General features: G+C 42.4%; 1 protein-coding gene across 8 annotated transcripts in view; it reads right to left on the bottom strand.

Moving 5' to 3' along the window:
- Positions 1-1,793: 1,793 nt before the first annotated feature.
- ZMYM4 (zinc finger MYM-type containing 4) overlaps positions 1,794-20,378 on the bottom strand; it is a 60,905-nt gene continuing 42,320 nt past the window's right edge. For 7 of the 8 annotated variants that reach the window (XM_065577026.1, XM_042854003.2, XM_065577025.1 and 4 more), the window contains 5 exons: positions 18,626-18,777; positions 17,230-17,341; positions 15,272-15,520; positions 13,205-13,334; positions 1,794-11,208 (listed from right to left, as the gene is read on the bottom strand). In XM_065577026.1, the coding sequence (XP_065433098.1) occupies positions 11,001-11,208; positions 13,205-13,334; positions 15,272-15,520; positions 17,230-17,341; positions 18,626-18,777 (851 nt within the window). In that variant the 3' untranslated portion in view covers positions 1,794-11,000. Of the gene's footprint in view, positions 11,209-13,204; positions 13,335-15,271; positions 15,521-17,229; positions 18,038-18,625; positions 18,778-20,378 lie in introns of all 8 variants that reach the window. The other variant, XR_010594636.1, reaches the window with a different exon arrangement.

Genomic DNA, 20,378 nt, shown 5'->3' with positions numbered 1-20,378 from the left:
TTTAGAATCCAGCCTGGGTCAGCAATGGCCAGAAGTCATTAACTCATTGCTTAGAGATTGCTGATAACGAGATCAGGCCAGTTCCTGATGCACAGATGTCCACAAGAGTTAGTCTCCCTGCTCTGTCCTGACCCTCTGGGGTCCCAGAGACTGTCACTTTACCATGTGCTTGGATTAGGGTGGCTGCCGATTTAAAGCTTTACTTTAATTTCATGCAGGATATGCGGGGTCCTGGTTTGGGGCACTCCCAGCCACTCCTGGTAAACTGGCCCGTGGGCACTCTCTCTACTGCATTCAAGAGGGCAGCTGAGTTTAGCCCGCTCCTGCAGCAGTGCTGGGAAAGCCTATCGTTCATTGCCAGATCGGTTGCCTTCTTTCACGCCCTACAAACAAGCCTGCACACCAGCTTATTCCCTTCTCACCCCAACCCCTTACTGTCGGACCCCCTGCCTTGGAGACAGGTCTGAGATGGAAAGGAGTGAAGGGGCAGAGGTTTTGTTCTGCAAACAAGTGATGGGTCGGTGTAAAAATGTATATTAAAAGGCTCAGGGAACTTTCCTACATTTTCATGGGAAGGTACTTTGCTCACCCACTCATCTGCCCCCATAACAAATCCTCCCCTCAACCCTGTTTTTTAATTCTTAAAAAGAGCCTGTCAACCAGCCTTATGATGTTAAAGCCGTATTGGCGCACACAGCTCTCAAGTGACCCCCCAAAATCAGAGCACAACCTCCCAGCCCTTGCGGACCAGCTCTGTTACAGCAGCAAACTGGTATGGGACCAGATGTCAATGCTAAGCTTCTAGGGGAAGCCTGTAAAAGATAACGTCCCCTTGGTCAATGGTAGTACGATACTCTGATGCAGAGAAAAAACAAGTTTACTTCCAGACGCCACAGCTCCGGGGGGGCTGAAAGGACCCCAGGTTCCTCTCCAGCAACCCCAGGCTGCAACCCCCTACCTCTGTGTGGGAAACGCCTCATCTTTATTACCCACTTGGTTTTCACCCCCAACAGTAGAGAGCACGTGGGTCCCCGTCTGAGCCTTGCTGCAGTTAAGCATATTCACATGACACCTGATGTAAAGAATCTCAAAGCAGGACAATCTTACCTCACCCTGTTCACACCAGCCCAGCAGCTTCGCTGGGCTGTGCAAGCGGCAGGTCCAGCATGTCACGCTAGCGGTAGAGTCTCTCCAGCATGTCCGCCGGCTTGACCTTCATATTGGCAAAGGTCACCTTTACCAAGCAGCAAAGCGTTACAGGCTGCAGAATATAAAGTTCTCCCTTTGTTACTGTTCCTAAAAATGGCTGACCTCCTGCTGAAACCTTCTCTGTGCACCTCCAAAGCTCACCCGCTAATATAAGGCACCTGGTAGAGAAGTAAAGGCTACCTAAGCACCATATAGAAACCAATTCCTTTCAGGTGGGCTTAAGAAAAGGCTCTTTCCCCTTTTCCTACCCAGACTAAGTCAACATAGGGCAGACGTACAAATGAATGTTAACTTATGCAGAGCACTCTCTATGCAACCTCAATACGTTAATTCGGGAGTGGTCTGCATGATTCCATCAGACACAGCTTTGGGGGTGGAATGGGTAGGGAGAGATGGTTGGCTGGACACACATTAAACATGCAGGGTAAATGGGGAAGAATACTTGGGGCCAGGTTCTGCACTTAGTTACAGCAGCGTAAATCCTGAATTCCTCAGGATTCATACTGGTGTAAGAGCAGAATCTGATCAGCCCTTGTTTCCTTTTAAAACTTTCCACACACACAGATGAGACACTGACAAAGATGTAGGTAGTTTTATTATAAACAGTGTTTAATTCAAATTGTACATGGTGACAGATGACTGACTGGACTGATATGTGAAATGAGAACTTTTTATCGGCACAATATTAAAAAAAATACAAATGCAGTAGGTACTTAATATACACACACTTAAACCTGCCACTTTCCCCGTAACCTCCTCACCCCACTGCAATTCCTCAAAACATAACTACTACACACACGGATAGCAAAGACCAGACATACAACCGTTGGTTTAAAAAAGAAAAAAAAAGTCACTGCAATATGGACCAGCCCAAGAACTTGTATGGATTTATCATTTAATTGCCTAAACACTTCGTTATAAAGAAAGTAGACTAACGCTTAAATCAGATTTGTATATACTTAAGGCCCTGATCCTGTGAACACTTATGCACATGCTCAATTTTAAGCACTTGAATAATCCCATTCATGTCTAGGGTTCTATTCACAAGTTTAAAGTGAAGTCTGAGTATCTCTGGGATTTGAGCCTAAATCCTGGGGAAAAGAAAAATATCATTGCAAGAGCAATAATAAACATTTACTACCTAGAATGGATTTGCTAAAGTATCTTAAATTCTTTTTATATTAATGTGAGCCTTTTCCCTGGGGCAGAAAAACATCACTTGTGTTCCTTTTGAAATAGAGTTCAGAGTAGTTCTGCCTCCGAGGTCAGGAATGTATTTCTGTGCCTTCGCACCAATACTGATGCCCTCCCTAATGTCTAGGTGTAGCAAGCACAGGATTAAAAAACAACAACAAAAAAACCTCCCCTTTTCTGTATTTTGAAGCATGTATAAAAAGGGAGCCTTATCCAGTGTTATACACGTATAATACATTAGTGTGCAAGGTGGTCCATTGCAAACGTTTGTATTCCAGTTACTAGATCTTCTACAATAAACTACCTAGAATAAATGCCTTAAGCAACGGTACTGGTCATTGGGCTGCCATTCCCATAGTTTTGCTACTACCTTTTCAAACCACATGCCATTATTTTTAACAAAAGTCTTGGTTTAACTTTTTCTGTCTCCTTAAGTGAACACCAGCTGTTAAAGCTCATGTTTGGCTCCCTTAAAATGACACTACAAAGAGACCAAAAAAATCATACAGCGCTTCCATAACGTGTTTTGATAGATTTGGCTTCCTAAGAACCCCAGGTTACAGCTTTGGAAGTGGGTCTAAAATATCTGGTCACTCTTTCTTTGGTCTACCTAGAGGAAAATCCTGTAGTTCAGTAGTTTGCCACTAAACAGCATTAGTGCAATATTTAGTGCTAAAAAAATGGGTGCGTGTATATAAATACTACACATACTCTATCAGGACAGGTATTTGGTGTGGCAAATGTTATCTGCACTGTTCTAAATTTATATCTTTATCTAAACAGAAATGTCACCAGTGGTGTATCATTTCTCGTATCTATTGCGGCACTTAGTCGTGTTCAGCAAGTTTAAATTGAACTGTCATTCGACTTTAAGATGCTTTTTGGGAAACAGGAAGGGGTGCTAGTAGGCTGCAAATATACCACATAGGTCCCAATCCTGCAACTGCTTATACACATGCTTACGCGTACTCATGTGGGTGCACCCACTGAAGTCAGTGGGACGATTCATGTGTTTCAGGTTAAGTGTTTCTGCAAGTTTTTGCAGAATCAGGGCCTTAAAAACACTCCCACTCGCCTCCCACCCCCAATGTATCCAAATACAAAGGGGAAATGGGGATCTAATTAGAAAAACAGGAGAATTTCACTGCACACATTAGAAGGCAGAAACCACATTTTGGATTGATTTTTTCCCCCCCCAGCTAAAGTGATGTTAACATCAGAATGTAAAAACAGCCAGATTGGGTCAGACCAAAGGTCCATCTAGCCCAGTATCCTGTCCTCTGACAGTGGCCAATGCCAGGTGCCCCAGAGGGAATGAACAGGACAGGTGAGCATCAAGTGACCCATCCCGTCACCCATTTTTCATTACAGCTACATTATCAAGCTGATAAGATAAAACTGTAACTGTAGCTTTTCAGGGGCAGCAGCTAAATTCAGTTGTCCTGTACCAAGGAATCTAGCTGGCCGTTAAGGATTATTACACGTCATTCATAGCAGCAGACCGGTAATGCCAATTGTGCTCACATGCAGCTGTTGCACTTATGTCATCAGCAACTTTATTTTTACAGTTACCATCAAGCAAAGTGATTGATGGCTTATTACAATGGCAGGTGGCCTTATTCTTTTGTAAATCTGTCCACATAAGTAGTGTAAAGATCCCCAAAGCCTTCAGGGACAGAAGTTAAAAATGGTTATAATAGGATGTATATGAAAATTCTTTTGTGAAGCAGGGAAATGGAAAAGGAAAACTAGGACTTGGGCTTAGCTGTACGTAATTATAGAAGAATAGGAGGAACAAAGTGATTTTTTTCCCTCAAGTTTTGCTGGTGCGTGCCACAACTTTTGAAGTTTCTTGATATAATTATGGTAGCAGTCAGACATCAAACAGGATCGAGTCCCATTGCGCTAGGTCCTGTACAAAACACATAGGAAAACATGGTCCTTGCCCTGAAGAGCTTAAACTTTGGATTTTTTAAAAATAAAAACAGGTTACAAGACATAACTTTAAACTGGGATCCTGCCATTATATGTGAAACAAGGATTTAACCTTTCAGCCAGGTTGAAAAATGTTTAGTCATTTTTCCAGAATACAGATATTGTGGATAAACAAAAAACATCCTTAGCCAGCCAGCCCATCTGGCGAGTGAATAACCGGTCTTTTAGGTGCCACACATTTAACTACACCAATCTCCACTTTTTTAAAAAGCTGATTTTTATAAGAGGTATTTATTCACTACTTACCCAGTTAGGCCTTTTAAAGTAATGCTTTGCAGTTGCATAGCACCTTTCATCAGAGGCCTGCAAAGCACTTTACAGAATTTAGTCTTGTAACACCCATGAGGTAGGAAAGTATATCTAATTGACAGATGGGGAAACTGAGGTACAGAGGGGCAAGTGACTCAAATAAGGCTTTCATCTACAGGACAGGAGCAGTTTTTATAATGTAGCTATGTCTAGGGCTACACAATGAGTCAATTGCAGAGCTGGAACTAGAATGCAGGAGTCCTGTTTCAGTCCTTTTGTCAAACACGCAGAGAATTTTGTTAAGATCACTAGCTGCCCAACAGATCCAGACTGTGCCCTTTGGTATATTCTGGTTGTTAGAGTTATACACACATGTAGAACTACTAAAACGTGAAGCAGTTCCACCCAAGATAGTCTGTTCATTTGTTGATAAGGCATGAGAGCCTTCTATTCCATACCCAATCCAGCTGCTGTACACACGTAGTCTGGCCACCAAGAATGCAGGCTGGATTTTGGTCAATGAAATGGACTGTACCTTTATGATGATCTGATTTTCAATGTTTTAAAACTTGACCACTTTTCAAGAGCTGCCCTTTGCATTTTATTGTTTACCCCCCAGTCAACAGTGAGATTGGGAAATTCCAGTTGTTAAACACAAACCTCCATCAATTAGCCCCGAAAATCCTTAGCTGAATGTTACCATCTTATCAGTGTTTCAGAACTAGGCATCGGCGAATCCAAGGGGTCTGGATTTTATGAAACCATTAAAACTTTTAAAACCATTCTAGAATTTTTCAACATGTTGGGCCAGATCTAGAGCTGGTATTAACAAGTGTAGTTCCATTGATTTCAATAGATGTGGCCTCTAACTTTTATAAATTAAAAAAAAAAAAAAATTGTTGGCCAGAATACCATCATAACCCTCTTCCTCAAATCTAAATAGCAAAAAAACTTATTAGACAGAGGTTGGAATTCTAGACCTATGAACCTGTAAATTAGGACTACCATCGACTTGTTCCATCTCTGCTATAAGTGCATATGCACATCATGTTGTTGATTAGGTTGGATCTTCTTTGAATAAGAAACACTGCATGCAGAATGATGGAACGCATACACCTTAAGCCTATCTAACCTTATTCACCTGCTATACAAAAATCACTTGTCCGCATAAACTGACTCCAAAACCAAACATGATAAAGTATTTGCAACGCAGAGCTCTTGGGAATACAGTGCAGCAGCGGTAGATTCTCCACTTTTATTTAAATATTCCATTACCCCTTGGCAAGTGCAAAATAACTTCCTTCTAAGGCAAAACAACAGAACAAAAAAACCCCAAAAGCATCAAGAGACTTTTTGTTGAAAATCACACACAAGATTTTACACATGCTCAACCAGACACTGTGGGCTTGCGGGGGAATTGCTGGGTGAAATTCTATAGGCAGGTGGTCAGACTAGATGATCATAATGTTCCCTTTTAAACTCTCATCTCTGAGATTTACAGCTGGAAATCCCAGTTTTAAAAGCAAACTAGTCAAAACAGTCATAATACAACCCTATTGTGCACAAAGTGTGTACCCTCTTGTCTTCCAGCTCAGTTTTCCCTGAGCAAAAATATATTCATATTTCTGGTACATGGATGGGTAGGGCTAATTCCTGGCCATGCTTTCCTTGGCTTTACTGAGCTACAGATGGTTCTCAAGCTACTGACCCTAATAGAATGAGGGATTAAAATTATGATGTAAAATAGTGTCCTGCTCAGTCATCTTTCAATGAATCTATGAGCAGAGCCATAAAACGGCAATAGACTGCTCGTCTTTGGGTATGCCTACGATTAAACAGCCACAATGCTTCAGTGTAGACATAGGTCATCCACCTCTCGGAGACGCAGTAGCTTGGTTGACAGAAGAATTCTTCTGCCAATCTAGCGCTAGGTCCGTTTAACAATCTCAGGGGTGTGGATTTTTCAGAACCCTGAGAAAGACAGAGCTATGCCCATGTAGATGAGCCCTAACAAGTACAAATTTTACTCCAGTGGTAATACTTGTGTAATGCAAGCAGGGTTTGGCTCTAAAGTTGCAGCTCTTAAGGGCAAAACTGGACTCCATGATTCAGCTTTACTACGGCAGAAGAAAGATAAAACTATCGTCCACAGTACATGAAATAAGAAACCAGCAGCTGGTCTGCCACTTCTCTCCCAGTAATCCATAATCCAGTCTGAAATTGCCATGCCTTGACATTGGCTGCACAATTTCTCTTGAGAACTGAGAAAAAAGTCTGATTCATGTTGCTCTCTGGACACATGATGCAATTTACAACTAGAGAAGGATTCGATAGGCTTCGAAAGTTTTGTGACTCCAAAAAAGATTTACAGTGGGCTGGTCTACGCTGGGAATTTGCATTGGCATAACTACGGCTCTCAAAATCCACACCTCTGTGCAATGTAACTATGCCATCTTAACCCCCAAGGTATAGACAGTGCTAGGCTGATGGAAGGATTCTTCTGTTGACCTAGCTACCGCCTCGCTACCTATGACGGGAGAACCCCTCCCCTCAGCGTAGGTAGTGTCTACGCTGCACTGCTGCTGTAGTGGTTGAGGTATAAATATACCCAGTATATACAGTGAACATAGGTAGATTCCATCAGTCTTCTGCAACTTGTCTGCTAAATTGGCTGCTCAAAACTAGCTCCTTCTTTCAGGCCTGCAAAGATGTTCCCTTCTACTTGGAACATACTGTAGAGCAGCAGCGGAGGAGAGCAAATCCAGATTCCGAATCCACTGGATTGATCAAGAACATTAAATAGGGTAACACATAAAGCAACAAGAGACTGCAACCCTGCTTTAAGGCCAGCCAAACTCCGAATGCCCTCATTTTATACATAAAGCATGGAGACTGAAGATGAAAAAAGCAGCACAGTACACAAGGTTTTATACACGGTCGCTGTTGTGTAAGGCAACAGTTCATAACCCTGCCTCTAAAGCTTCCTCCGTACTGCTTGGCCATTATATTACTGTACCCTTAGGAAATAAGAAACTGATACCACTGCTGCCATTTTATTTTAAGCTTGTGAGGAGACATTACTGAACTGGAGACTGTTGCCAGCTGAATGCAGATTTTTTTTAGATCAGTGGCTAATGAGGTCAATGGAATAATTAATGAAACATGCATCTTCCCTTTGTGCCTGATTCTGAAGTCAATGGAAGCTGGAGATCAGCACATACAGGATGCATCCCACTAGAAAAGGTCAGAATTGTGCAGCGGACAACCACGCCCCCCAAAAGGCATTTTTAAAATCTTTGCAAAATCGACAGTCTCAAATTACTGGCTCTAGCTGTAATTCACTATGTCATATACCCTGTAATATATAACTGGGCAGCCTGGCTTCCAGGCCCTCAAGCGAAACAATCAGGACAGCATAGCTGTCCTATCTGTGCCCAGAAAAGAAACACTTGAAAATCATAAGTGTCATTGGGTTAGGAGACCTAAAAATAAGCAAATAAACCTATTGGCAGGAAGCAGCATCTTCTGTTTGTCCTGCTTGCACTCACCACTGTCATTTCTTTGCCACGTGCAGACTAAAAAAGGGATTTGTTTTCTCCTTAAATAGAACATTTCAAGTTACGAAGAGTATTCCCTGGGCAGCACGCAATACGATAGAACTATTTATAATAAAAATAAAGGAAGTGTTTTAGGATACCCAGTAACTTTGAAACTGTGTGTGTAATAATATATATTGAAATCTTCAAGGCAACAGATCTTGCCTCAGTGTTGAGTCCAATCAAAACAACCACAGATCTGAGAGGCTGAGGCAGCACTGGAATAGCGAGGAAATGCATATTGTCTCTTACAAAGAACCACAAAGCAGAAGTTGTTACACTGGAAAAAATTGAACTATTGTCCTGTTAACGTGACAAAAAGAACCAAAACGGCAATTAACTGTTTATCATATAAAAAATTAAATAAAAAGACAAATACAACATTCACCAACGTTGCTTTCAATCAATCAGGCTAAAGTAGTATAGATTTGTTTGCTAAGAGGATATGAGGGGTAATTATTTTTCATTCCAAGAACCTGGAACAAACTGACATTCTGTAGTTCCATACACAACAAAAGAGTGAGGTTCTCCAGAGAGAAAGAAAAATGAGTAAGTCACCCATCATATACAAATATACTATTTTATTCTACGGGAATATTTCTGTAACTTCTATCCAGGGAAAACCAGAAATTTTTGTTTAAAAACAAACCTAACAGGATGTCTTGACTGTTTCCCTTATTCATTGAAAAAATTTCACACAACTCTCTAATAGAAAGGGAAAAAAACAACAACCTGACAAAGACATTATAGCTGCACTCATGAGGAATGTCCAAGAATTACAATAATTCATGGATATTTCCTGTGATGTGAGGTTCTGGGTAGACCTGCATGCAACTGAGACACTACTTGTTTTGTTTTTTAGGGGCAATAGGATTGTGGGTTTTTTTGTTTTTTTCCAACCATACAGTATCTGTTGTTGTCAGTTAAAGGCATAGGGATATTTTTTCTTCCTGAAACACATCAGCTGTCCAAATACAAACTGTGTGTTTGCTATCTAACTACTTTTAATATTGCTATAGGGAGAAGGTTAGTATTTATATACTGTAAAATTAATGTAATTGAGATCATTAAGCCTCCAAGTCTCTGGGTAGTTTATTGATAGGGTAATAATGGCCAGGGTATTTTCCCCCACAGCTTTAGGACAAGATGTGAAGTAAACAGTCTCCGATCAGAAATGACAGACACAGATGGACTTGGATCATACAGAATCAGGGGCAGGTTTACTTTTCACACAGTTTTCTGTATTAAAAAATACATCAGTGAAATCTGTTACAGGCAGGGACAGGACTACCGAGTACACAACGTCAATAGACTACTTTCCAATTGTCTTGTTTAAATTACCTTTGTTGCTGCTAAAAGTAAAGAAAATTAAAAAAAACAAATTTAATTCAAGGCTGTTGATTTTCAACTCCTGAAACTGCAGTGAGAGGGTAAGATATCAAACCCCCGTTACAGAAGTTGGGCAACTACTGATTTTAAAAAGAGTACAATTCTCGTTAAAAATAGTCTCGTATGACCTGTCGTCCTTAGAAACGAACATCTTAAGCTTGAGAAAATGGAGAGACAGATGTTATCTAATCAGTGTCCTGTCCTCTGGATACAGTATGGGAGATTCCCCTTTTAAAAGATACAGTAACAGCCAAGCCATTGAAAAAAAATATTTCAATTTCCAACACTATCACTAAATTTCTTTGGGTGGGGTGGGGTAAAAAACCACACAAGGTACTTTTCTACCACAGTTCTGTTGTCAAAAGTAATACTGCACGCGTTGAAAGGGTGGAAAGAGTATCTTCACTTTGAAATGACAAGGCCCTCCAGACTTGCACTGTATAAAAACAAAGAATTAGGTGGGAATGTGGGGGGGGGGAAAAAGGGAAGGAAAGCTGCCTTATGCCCAAACCAAAACAACTCCCTCCAAAAGAACTATTTTTGCGCACCACAGCATTTGCTCGATTACATCAGACTGCAGAGGCTATTCAGGGGGTTTTCTGCACACAGCCCTTGACCCTCGTTCTCCTATATGTATTCCAGAGATTTTTGTCCCATAACGTGATTGCTCTGATGCTTGACTTACAGCATCTCCCCCACATCAGAGATCCAACAGAGTCGTAGTTGTTAGCATGGACTAAGAGCTAGACTCTGAAGTCATGTGACTGTTTGAACGCAGTCCAGGTAGTCATCCACTAGGGTAGTAATCTGGCAGATATAACATTGACTTCTGGCTTAATATCTTTCTTAATCTTTGATCCCAGTAAAAAATAAAATAAAACTAAAAAAGTGTGTGTATACATAACGGAAGGTGTCTATTTGTCTAGACCTCACTGCACTGTGTCTCCTGTCCACATGCTCTTTGGCAGCAATGGCTGCCAGCCATCGGGCTGCAAAGTCATGTGAGCCACAGTCTAGTTCTCTATGCCCATGGTTACTATGGTAGAATTTATACAACAGTTTTGCTTAAAAATATTTCACAATTTTGTTTTAATCCCAAACAAATGAAGGATTTATGCACCGCTTGAACAGGTTAATTCATCTTGAGTTTGTTTAGAGGATTTATCACTGCACTGGACACTGGCGTTTCTTGCAGCTTAAAGTAGTTTGCTTCCTTCTGATTCCAGTTTGCACATCCATTGTGGTTCAAAATATGCCTGTGTAGTGACGTTAACTTGGCTTATTTGATACACAACATTTTCTGAAGGCTGGATGTGTTCACAGTTTGGTACTTGCAATGTGTATTGAAAGGAAAATACCCCACTTCAGTTAGTCTGACAATTCAATATCAGAGTCCTCTGATCTGACTTTGGCAAGTTCTTCGTGTACCTCCCTCACCATAAGAATACGTGTTAACATGATGTCCAAGGTCCCGGGGTCTATTGGCAACGTGGAGTACCACATAGGGCTATTAGGTACACAAGAACGCTCAGGTTGAAGGTAAAACACATCACTTCTCTGCTTCACGCTTTCAGAACTGTTAGTGTAAAGAAAGGAAGACTATGTATCAGAAGGCAGCATTAGCAGTCCTGTTTACAGCACAGTTAAAGAGACAAAGGGAAAGCAGCTTAGACCTACTACCTGACATTACCTTGAGACTGGAATAACTACAATTTAAACAGTAAAATTTGGATCTCCATTCTAGTGCCTCAATCTCTGCCCTTCATTGTAGCGAGCTGCCAATCCATCTCCAGCTCAAAGGGCATTAGCTATTTATAGAACCAAACAGAATAGCTGCGTCTCCTTATAGAGGTGGTTCTTCAATTGCAGTTTCATCCCATTACATGGCATCACCATCTTAACACAAGTAACGTTCAATCTCAGAACAAAACTGGTTCTAGTGTTCAAGGCGACATGGGAGCTCCGGCTAAGTCTATGCAGACTAACGGCATTACTGGTATTTCCTGGGACACTCGATAACTTTTAAATGTTCTTTGGGATTCTGAGGGTACAAGAGCCAGTGATCTACAAAACCAGAGCCTCGCCTGCCTGTTAGTGATAGCAGAATGGTGAACCCATCCACTTGAAAGACTGACCTTCAGAATCAGAGAGTGCCTGGCAGTCTTGCGGAGCAAGGAGTATAAAGCCTCCGCTCCCTGCTGGGCTTTAGAATTGTCACATTAAAATCCAGAAAGTGAAAGAGGCTTTTCACTGTCACTTGCCACTACTGCAGAGGCTGAACTATGATGTCATATGAGGTGGTGTTGCAAATGTGGGATAGCTCAGAATGACACCAGTGAACACAAGGAATGTGTGTGAAAGGAGCAGAGAGTGGAGAGGGTTGCCGGACATGGCTTTGCCTGGGCAGGGCTATTTTGCCCTAGTTTGGTTGTGTGTGTTTCAGAGAATGATTTACAGGGCTATTAGCGGGCACTAATGCTATGTCACTCTCTGGCATGTATGTTCTTTTGAGAGAGAATAATACTGAACTCCATTGCTCAATGATCTTAAGTGGAGAGTGGGGGAGAGACTGAATGATTTATACCAGGGGTCCCCAACCCGGTGCCCGCGGGCGCCATGGCGCCCACCAGGGCGTCTAAGTGTGCCCGTGTACTGGCCGGCGGACGAGCATCTACCGAAATGCGGCATTTCAGCGGCGACGCCTCTGGATGCTGCTGCTTGTTGGCAGCATTTTGGTGGCGACGCCTATTGACATTGCCGCTTGTTGGCGGCATTTCAGCGGATGCTCGTCCACCGCCATGGTCCTCCGTAGCTCGTCGTCTGGCGCCCGCCAGACAAAAAGGGTTGGGGACCACTGATTTATACGTTCATCCTTGTTCTGCGGCTTCCTTTGTGACTTCTGGAGTAAAATTAATCTCATCTTTCAGCAAGTAAATGTCAGCATCTCTAGTTGTTACCTCTAGTCACACTCTTCCACCCTGCTTAACGAGGAAAGTGCTACTGAGATGTTGCTTATCTTGCGCGATGGATTACTGCATTGCAGAGCTTGGCTCTACTTCTCGGTGCACGGGGCCAGATTGCAATCATTCTGCAGGGGCCAGAATCCGTGAGCATGAGGGCAAAGGAATGGTGGGGGTTACTGCATCTTCCTCTACCCCTCTTCCCCCACCCAGCCCGGGGAACTCTTGGCAAAGTTAATGCAAACCACAGCGGTATTACCATGTGACAGCATTTCCCCATCACTAGTTGAACCCCGGAGGATCTGCTGGTGCCTGGCTCCATTTGAGTTGTGATGTTGTTGAGGAGGAGTAGGGAGCCTCAGTGCCTGTGCAGAGGCAAAGGGCTGGGTGACCCTGATCCTCCTGAGGGGCTCAATAGGGACTCGGGGATGGATAACTTCCTTGCTTCTTTGCAGGGTAACTGCGTGTGTGGGAACCCCCTTCTTGTGGGGTGTTTGAAGAAAACTCCCCCAGAGGAGCTGCAGAGTTGCCCTACCCCACCACAGGTTTCCTTGCAGGAGGGCACAATCTGGTCCAAGTATAATCCAAAAGTAGGTTGTGCCAATCACTCACCATTTTGACAAGTAAAACTCATAGAGTCGGACTGGACATCTCAGAGGGTTATCTGTGTTTTCAGCCATTTCCACTGCTGTTGGAACCTCCTCGTCCTCACTCCGTTTCCTTTTTCCTACAGATAACTTATCTGGATACAGGAAAATGACACATGAGCTCAGTGGAGAACAGTCCTCCTCTGTGACAGTAAGCTGAAGCTGGTTGGCTTAAGTTCTGCACCCTGATGGGGCTTTGCGCAGCGCATAAATGACGTGCTGTTTGAGAGGATTATTTTTCATGCAAACTGGCACTGCCAAGTCAAACACTGGAAACAACTTTATCAAAGAATGCCATCATTTGTGTCGCTGAGAGTTAAAAAGGAGCCCAACATAACAGAAAGGATCTGTTTCTACACAGATTGAAATGCTGGATCAGGAAAATGTAATTGCTTAAACAATATTTAGTTTCACCTTCTTAATGCCGGTTTACAGTGACTGATACGACCCTCGCCCCCATCCACAGCTCAAATGCTAGAACACCATAGTACCAATGCATGGTCATCCTTGGTGTGTCTGTTCCCCATCTACCTCAGAGTGCGTATATCCTTTCCACGACACGTCCACTTACCTGCCACTATGCTTTTCTCCACCCATCTCCTTCTGCTGCACCTTCAGAGCATACACCCCCACTTCTTTTAACAGTAGTTGTATAAAAATGAAATCAAGATCTACCCGCAGTGTATCTTGCTTATGCAAATGACCTTTCCCAGGACACAGAATGAATTTTTGATAAGTTCCAGAACTAAGGCTATGTCTGTATATGCAGCAGTACCAATACAGCTGCGGCATGTGTGGTGAAGATGCTGATGGGAGAAGCTCTCCCACCGACATAAGCGTTTGTGTGCACAGTGCTATGACGGTGTAACTTATGTTGCTCAGGGGGGTGGAATATACACACCCCTGAGCGACATAAGTTTTGCCAACATAGGCTATGTCTACACTACAGCCTAAGACATAGTGGCCCAATTCTGCACGGACTTGTAACACTATTGGAAGCATTTAAGAGAGACTTTATGGTCACTCACTTAGAAAATCAGTAGTGCATGTTATCAATCTTATCCAGGACTTCAACTCTAGGAGGGAAGAGTAGAAGTGTTACTCCCCTCCTGGAGAAGGTAAGAAGACCTAGCACACAACCAATAGCATTTATCTTAATAGAGAGAATTCATAGCTTATCAAAATTAACTCAAGTAGGCAGTAGCTTGATGATCCGGCTTGCTGTCCTTACGAAGGACACTGTCTGATCAGTGGCAGTCAGAACGCTTCCACCGAGTTTTCGATTAACAAACAAGTCAAACACCACCACCACCAACTCCTCTCCCAGGGCTCATTGCCACCCCTCACAGAATCGGATTGAGCTTTAACATTTCCCAGCTTACCAATAAGCTGCTCACCCACTACCGCAGCGAAGGAAAGCTGCATTCTCTCGCTCTACATCTGGGGCCTGCAAAAGGAGAGTTTCCACTTCCTCCTCCTGAATTTCATGTGTGTCAACAGCTCTGGATGGCTTGGCTTTATCTGAACTGTTGTCCTGTGGCTGGTCTGTCTTCGGGCCTGCTCCAGTGCGATAGGGTGTGCATACTACAAAGCAGATCCTACCTAAGCAGACTAACTTCAAGTGCCCCTGACTTCCATGGGGGTTAAAGGTGCTCAGCACCTTAAGGAGCCTGGTCCTTCGAGCTATCAGCTCTCCAGGAAGGGAATGACTCTTATTCTAGGTTTGAGTGACTGGATGTGCTTAATCTGCTCTAAAAATGATCAGTGAAAATCTTTCAAATATTTTGGGCATCTCATCCACAAGTTTCTATCAGCTGGTGGGGCTCATACAGAATTCTGGTTTTAAACCCAGCTAGAAGTCAAAAAGAAAGGGGGGGGGAGGACAAGGGGAAGGAAGTTAAAGTATCAGCAGAAGCCCAAATATTACTAAATGCACGTTTTCCTCATTTTAAAATAAAGCATTGGCAATGCTCCTGGGGCTATGTAAATCCAAATTAAAACCACCTCAAGTAATTAGAAAGCAGCAACACACCTGATTCTACCTCTTGTTTTTGAAAAGGTGGGAAAAAACGCAGGTATGTCATCTTGGTGTTGTATTTCAGAGTCCGGGTGCGTCTCATAACGTGGGCAAAGGACAGCTTCAGATGCTCACTGACATTCTTTAGTTGGAAGTATTTGGTATTGAAGAACAGAAGTGTGTTCAATAAGACTATAGGGGAATATGCACCGAGCTGTTTACATTCCCATAAATGTTCCTCTTCGATTCTCGAGAACATGTAACCTGAGGATAATGGGTAAAGGAAAAGGAAAAATCAGCTCTTTCCTAAACAGTCATCTCATTGTAAGGGCAACTCTCTGCCCTCAGCTATGAGTAAACAGCTTCAGCAGTGACTTGAGGGCACAATGTGATCCCTGAGGATTTTCATAGGTTTAAGGAAAGTAATAAACCCCTGTTGGATGGGGGGGGGGGGGGGGGGAGGAGTTGCATTAAAAAGGGAGGTCCTGCCAGACAAATTATAATATAAATGAAATCCTCCTAGATAACCTGATGCGTCGATGAACTGTACATCAGCTCAAACTCAGAGCTACAGCAAGTAGATTTAACTTGACTGAAATCAACAGAACTGCATACACTTATACAAGGGATAAATATGACCCATCAAGCATGAGAAACTGATCAATAGCTTGGTCTGAGATTTTTCAAAAGCAAATGGAAAGCAGCCTTTATTTATCTCAGTAAGACCTCAGCACAGTTTCATGTTGTATAGCTCAAACAAGTGCTCAGACATTACACTTCTTGGGTGTAGAGCATGGATAATTGTGTGATACCTCCACGTGGAGATAAACTGCTGTGACATAGTGAACCTGAAAGCAGGTAAAGAAAAGGTATTATGGAGGTTAATCACAGGGTACGTCTTCACTACCCGCCGTATCGGTGGGTAGCGATCGATTTATCGGGGATCGATATATCGCGTCTCGTTAAGATGCGATATCGATCCCCGAACGCGCTCCCCGTCGACTCCGGAACTCCACTGGAGCAAGCGGCGGTAGCTGAGTCGACGGGGGAGCCGCGGCTGTCGATCCCGTGCCGTGTGGACCCCAGGTAAGTCGATCTAAGATACTTCGACTTCAGCTACGTTATTCACGTAGCCCAAGTTGCATATCTTAGATCGATTCTCCCCCCCTCCCCCCGGTGTAGACCAGCCCACAGATGTGTTAGGAAACCAGAGGCCTTGGTGGATGTACCACCGTGTAAATGTGTGGGTTTTTTTTGTTTTGTTTTGTTTTTTTTAAATTTATTAAAGGAAATACACAGAGAGATGGTCATGGATCCAGGTACGCAATCACCACAATCACTAAAGCTTCTTTGGTATCCTGAAACCCATCTCCTCTATCCAAATTACAGTTTAAAAAAAAAAAAAAAGTGTTCAGCTGTTTTAGTTGTATTGATAAAATTACCACCTTTGTTTCGTTCAGTGCCCTTCCCAAGTATATCAACCAGCCAACTCTGCAGGAAACAGAGGGAGGATTTATAACAATATTTTGAAAGCCTCCAATGAAAGATGCTAGATGAAGAGCACTTCAAACATTAATTCATGAAGCTCCATGACGTATGGCTAAGGGAAGCGTTATACCCATTTTACAGAGGCATAACCTGAGGCAGAGAGATGGTTAAGTGTGTCTTGCTAAAGGGCCCATAGTAAGTAAGTGGCAGCGTTGAATACAGAATCCAGAATTCCCGTCTCCCACAAATGACTACATGTGGTGGAGAGCGGGGGAGGAGGAGGATAGCACCTCACAGTACAGATCATTCTCCTAATCATGGTAGACTTAATGGAGTAGTTCAATGCTGCTGTTCTTTGGTCACAGCACTCTTCAGATGACCTATACTGTAAGGCGCACCCCTGAGAACTCATTCATTTATAAAGATGGGTTTCACTGTCATGCAGGTACATAAAAACAACACAGTATGAAAAATAATTGTCCTACCATTTGGAAGTATTGTAGGTTCCCAGATTTTCAATAGTTTTGTAAGTTCAATCATAAACCTGGAATAGGGCTCGGTAAATATGTTATCTATTCTACCATTCTCAAACAGGTACTACAAGAGAAAAGAAAGGAAGAGATACAATTCACAGTTACATAGAAGAGTGCTGACAGGTTACAGGGGGTCAGATTTATTTTGGTTCTCTCCTACGGTATTTCTCTTTGCCTTCCTTTACAATTATGCTCAAAATGAACGTGCATTTCCAAATGTGTTATGCTCCAAAGCATTTTACTGGCATCCCAGGTATGATAAACAGAGGGGCAGTGGCCTCTCTTATTAAATGGGAGATGCAGGCGAGAATAATTATTAATGCACAGATCTAGACCAGTGTTCTGAAAATTCACCATCCGTGAACACAACAAAATACATCTCCAAATATGGCTCTGTCTACAGATGCCGGCGTAATCATTTTAGCATCTTTCTAATGAACTGGGCTTAAATATGTTAATACAACGTCTCTTGCCAACACAGACAGCATCTTATATAAGCCTACAAAGGGCACAACCACAGACTTATTATGATGTCACAGGCAGGCTTGTTCTCAGTAATCGGAGTGGGGGAGAGTTCAATCTTCATCATGAATGTATTGTCCTTTAATGGCTAATGGACTAGGATACAAACATTCTACTCCAGTCTGGAAAAAGAGTTTGCTTGAAAAGAAAATGCAATGCTAAGAAATTTCTGATCTTCCTGAATGCTGGTCACAGGCAAACCAAATTTATAGCTCTTCTTCCATTCTGTCAAGCATGTCTGGTGAAAAAAGTTAAGGTGACAAATCAACAACCAACCAAATGAGGTTTAATGCCCGGGAAAGCATTCGATCCCTAATCTCGGAATGGTTACTGGAGACCGTGAACAAATATGCTACCTAAGGAAAAACTGGTCCCACCCTGAACTGAGTCACTTTGTGTTTTAAAGAGCTAGTTATAAGGTTCTGGGGTTTATCATCATTGTTTCAGCTTACAGTAATCAAGCAGACCACAATAACTAGTTACATTTTTTGTTCCTATTGGTTAATTCTAATTTGATTGTTCTCATGATATTATTTCTGTAAGTGGTATCTCTGTGATAACTGTCTAGCAATGGCAGTCCAAGACTTCTTTTCAGATTTGCTAGCATGTTAAGGAAGGGTGTTCCTTAACCACTCATGATAGGGCCTGCCCTTGCTGCCAGACAGGTTTTAGAGGTATGTGTGAGGGTTTAAGAATAAGCCTTAAAAACGGGGTAACCAAGTGGCCCTCATCTCCAAAATAAATTCCCAACAGCTACCAATGACTACAGACACTACATTAAAAACATCTAATTTACACTTGGCAATGCAGTAGTTCAATGAGTTACCTGCTGAATTCCAAGGCACAAGTATAAGATGCTGTCGGGATCATATTTTTCACCGTTTGGTCTCCGCACCTCTTGGATAAACTGGCACAAGCCAAAACTCAGCTCAGCAAAAGTGCATGAGAGAATATCCTCCTTGAGTTTCACAGGCCGAACTGTGGGGAATAGAAGCACAGGAGACATAAGACTCCATTCTGCAGGTCAGTCCTTCTGTACTTCCTGGTCCCGTACATCACATGAGCAGAGTTGTTACAACATCCATCTCCAACACACAACTCAACTCACGCCTAAAATAACTGTTCATCACTTTCCCATTTGTTAGTTAACAATTATGCAGCAGTTATTGTTTTCTGAATATTTACTAACAACCTTAACTGCCACCATATGTAACCAATATAAATTTTAACTGAGCAATAAGAAAGTGGGTACTTAAAACTAAGCAAGACTGTACAGTAGTGTGATCACTGAACCCAAGGAATAGTGACTTATACTTTAGGCTGGCTGTGTAGGTTTCATAAATCAATTTCATTTCTACAGCTGGATTCAGGGGAATATTGAATGGGAGAATGATCTTGAGCATTTCCTAGTAGTTCCGGAAATGAGTTGGGTGCAATATGTTTGACTCATTTACTTAAAGAGAGGAAGGAATTAAAAGTTTAAAGGGCCAGGATATGGAGGGTGGGAAGAAGAGCAAACATAAGAGTTGGTTCCAGAATAAATGGTCAGAGAACTCTTGCACTGGGCTTGCTCCCTCCATCCCATAGGCAAGTTGCTTCTGCAGACTAGACAGAAAGCCTCTGTGGGGTAAGTTTGGGCATGGAGGTGGCTCCTGGGTGTATGCAGGAAGATGAGTGAAGTTCCCTCACCCGCAAAAAATAGGATAGACAAAAAAACTTAATGGATTGCATTTCTGTGGGGACCTACAACCAGCTATTCTCATATAACAAAAAAATTCCAAAGGAGCACAGGGGAAGCGTTCTCTTCCTAATCAGAAGATTTTTCCACTTTCTTATATAAACCCCTCACATTCTGTTTCAGAAAAATGTAAAAAAAAAAGTTTATTTCCCCAAAAGTATTTTAAAATCTATGAGTTTCTTCACTTCCCTGCAACCAAACCACTGGACAACTCCCAACTATTATTTCTAAATTAAGGGCCAAATTTTCAGTTGGCCTCTGAAAGCATGCCCATAAAACTCTTGGAGTATTCCTAGGTCAGACTAGGGAAGAGGGAAAAGGAAGCAATGACATTTGACTCAGACTCTGCCAGAATTACTGGATGCTTCTGTTAAAAATAGTCACCAGTGAAAACGTTAACACAGTTGACATTTCAGCCATCATTATTAGGCTCCAGAGCCAACATACCAATGGTAGGAAAGGAATGGTTCATGCTTTTCTGAGCTAGTTTCAGGTTGGCTGTAACATGGCATTGGGATGCATTTGGAAGATTTTCTGTGTAACTGTGAGGGCAAGAAATGAAGGGTCCGATTCTCTACTTCATCATTCACTATAAAACCAGTGAAGAGTTATGAAATTGGCATATGAATGCTTAAATTCTGGAGAAACAGATGGGGACAACACAAAGGTCAGTACAGGGTCCTACCCGATGCTAGCTCAGTCAGAACCCTGCACTTTATAAACACACCTGGGCTTCAAATCAAGTACAAATGTGCATAAAATTAACACCTACAGGGACATGAATGACTAATATTTATACTGTTCAACTTCCAAATTTCAGTCTGAGTCCTGCTTCAACAGG

This window comes from Chrysemys picta, chromosome 23 (assembly GCF_011386835.1).
Source record: "Chrysemys picta bellii isolate R12L10 chromosome 23, ASM1138683v2, whole genome shotgun sequence".
Classification (NCBI taxonomy): domain Eukaryota; kingdom Metazoa; phylum Chordata; order Testudines; family Emydidae; genus Chrysemys; species Chrysemys picta.
This window is presented reverse-complemented; position numbering and strand designations above follow the sequence as displayed.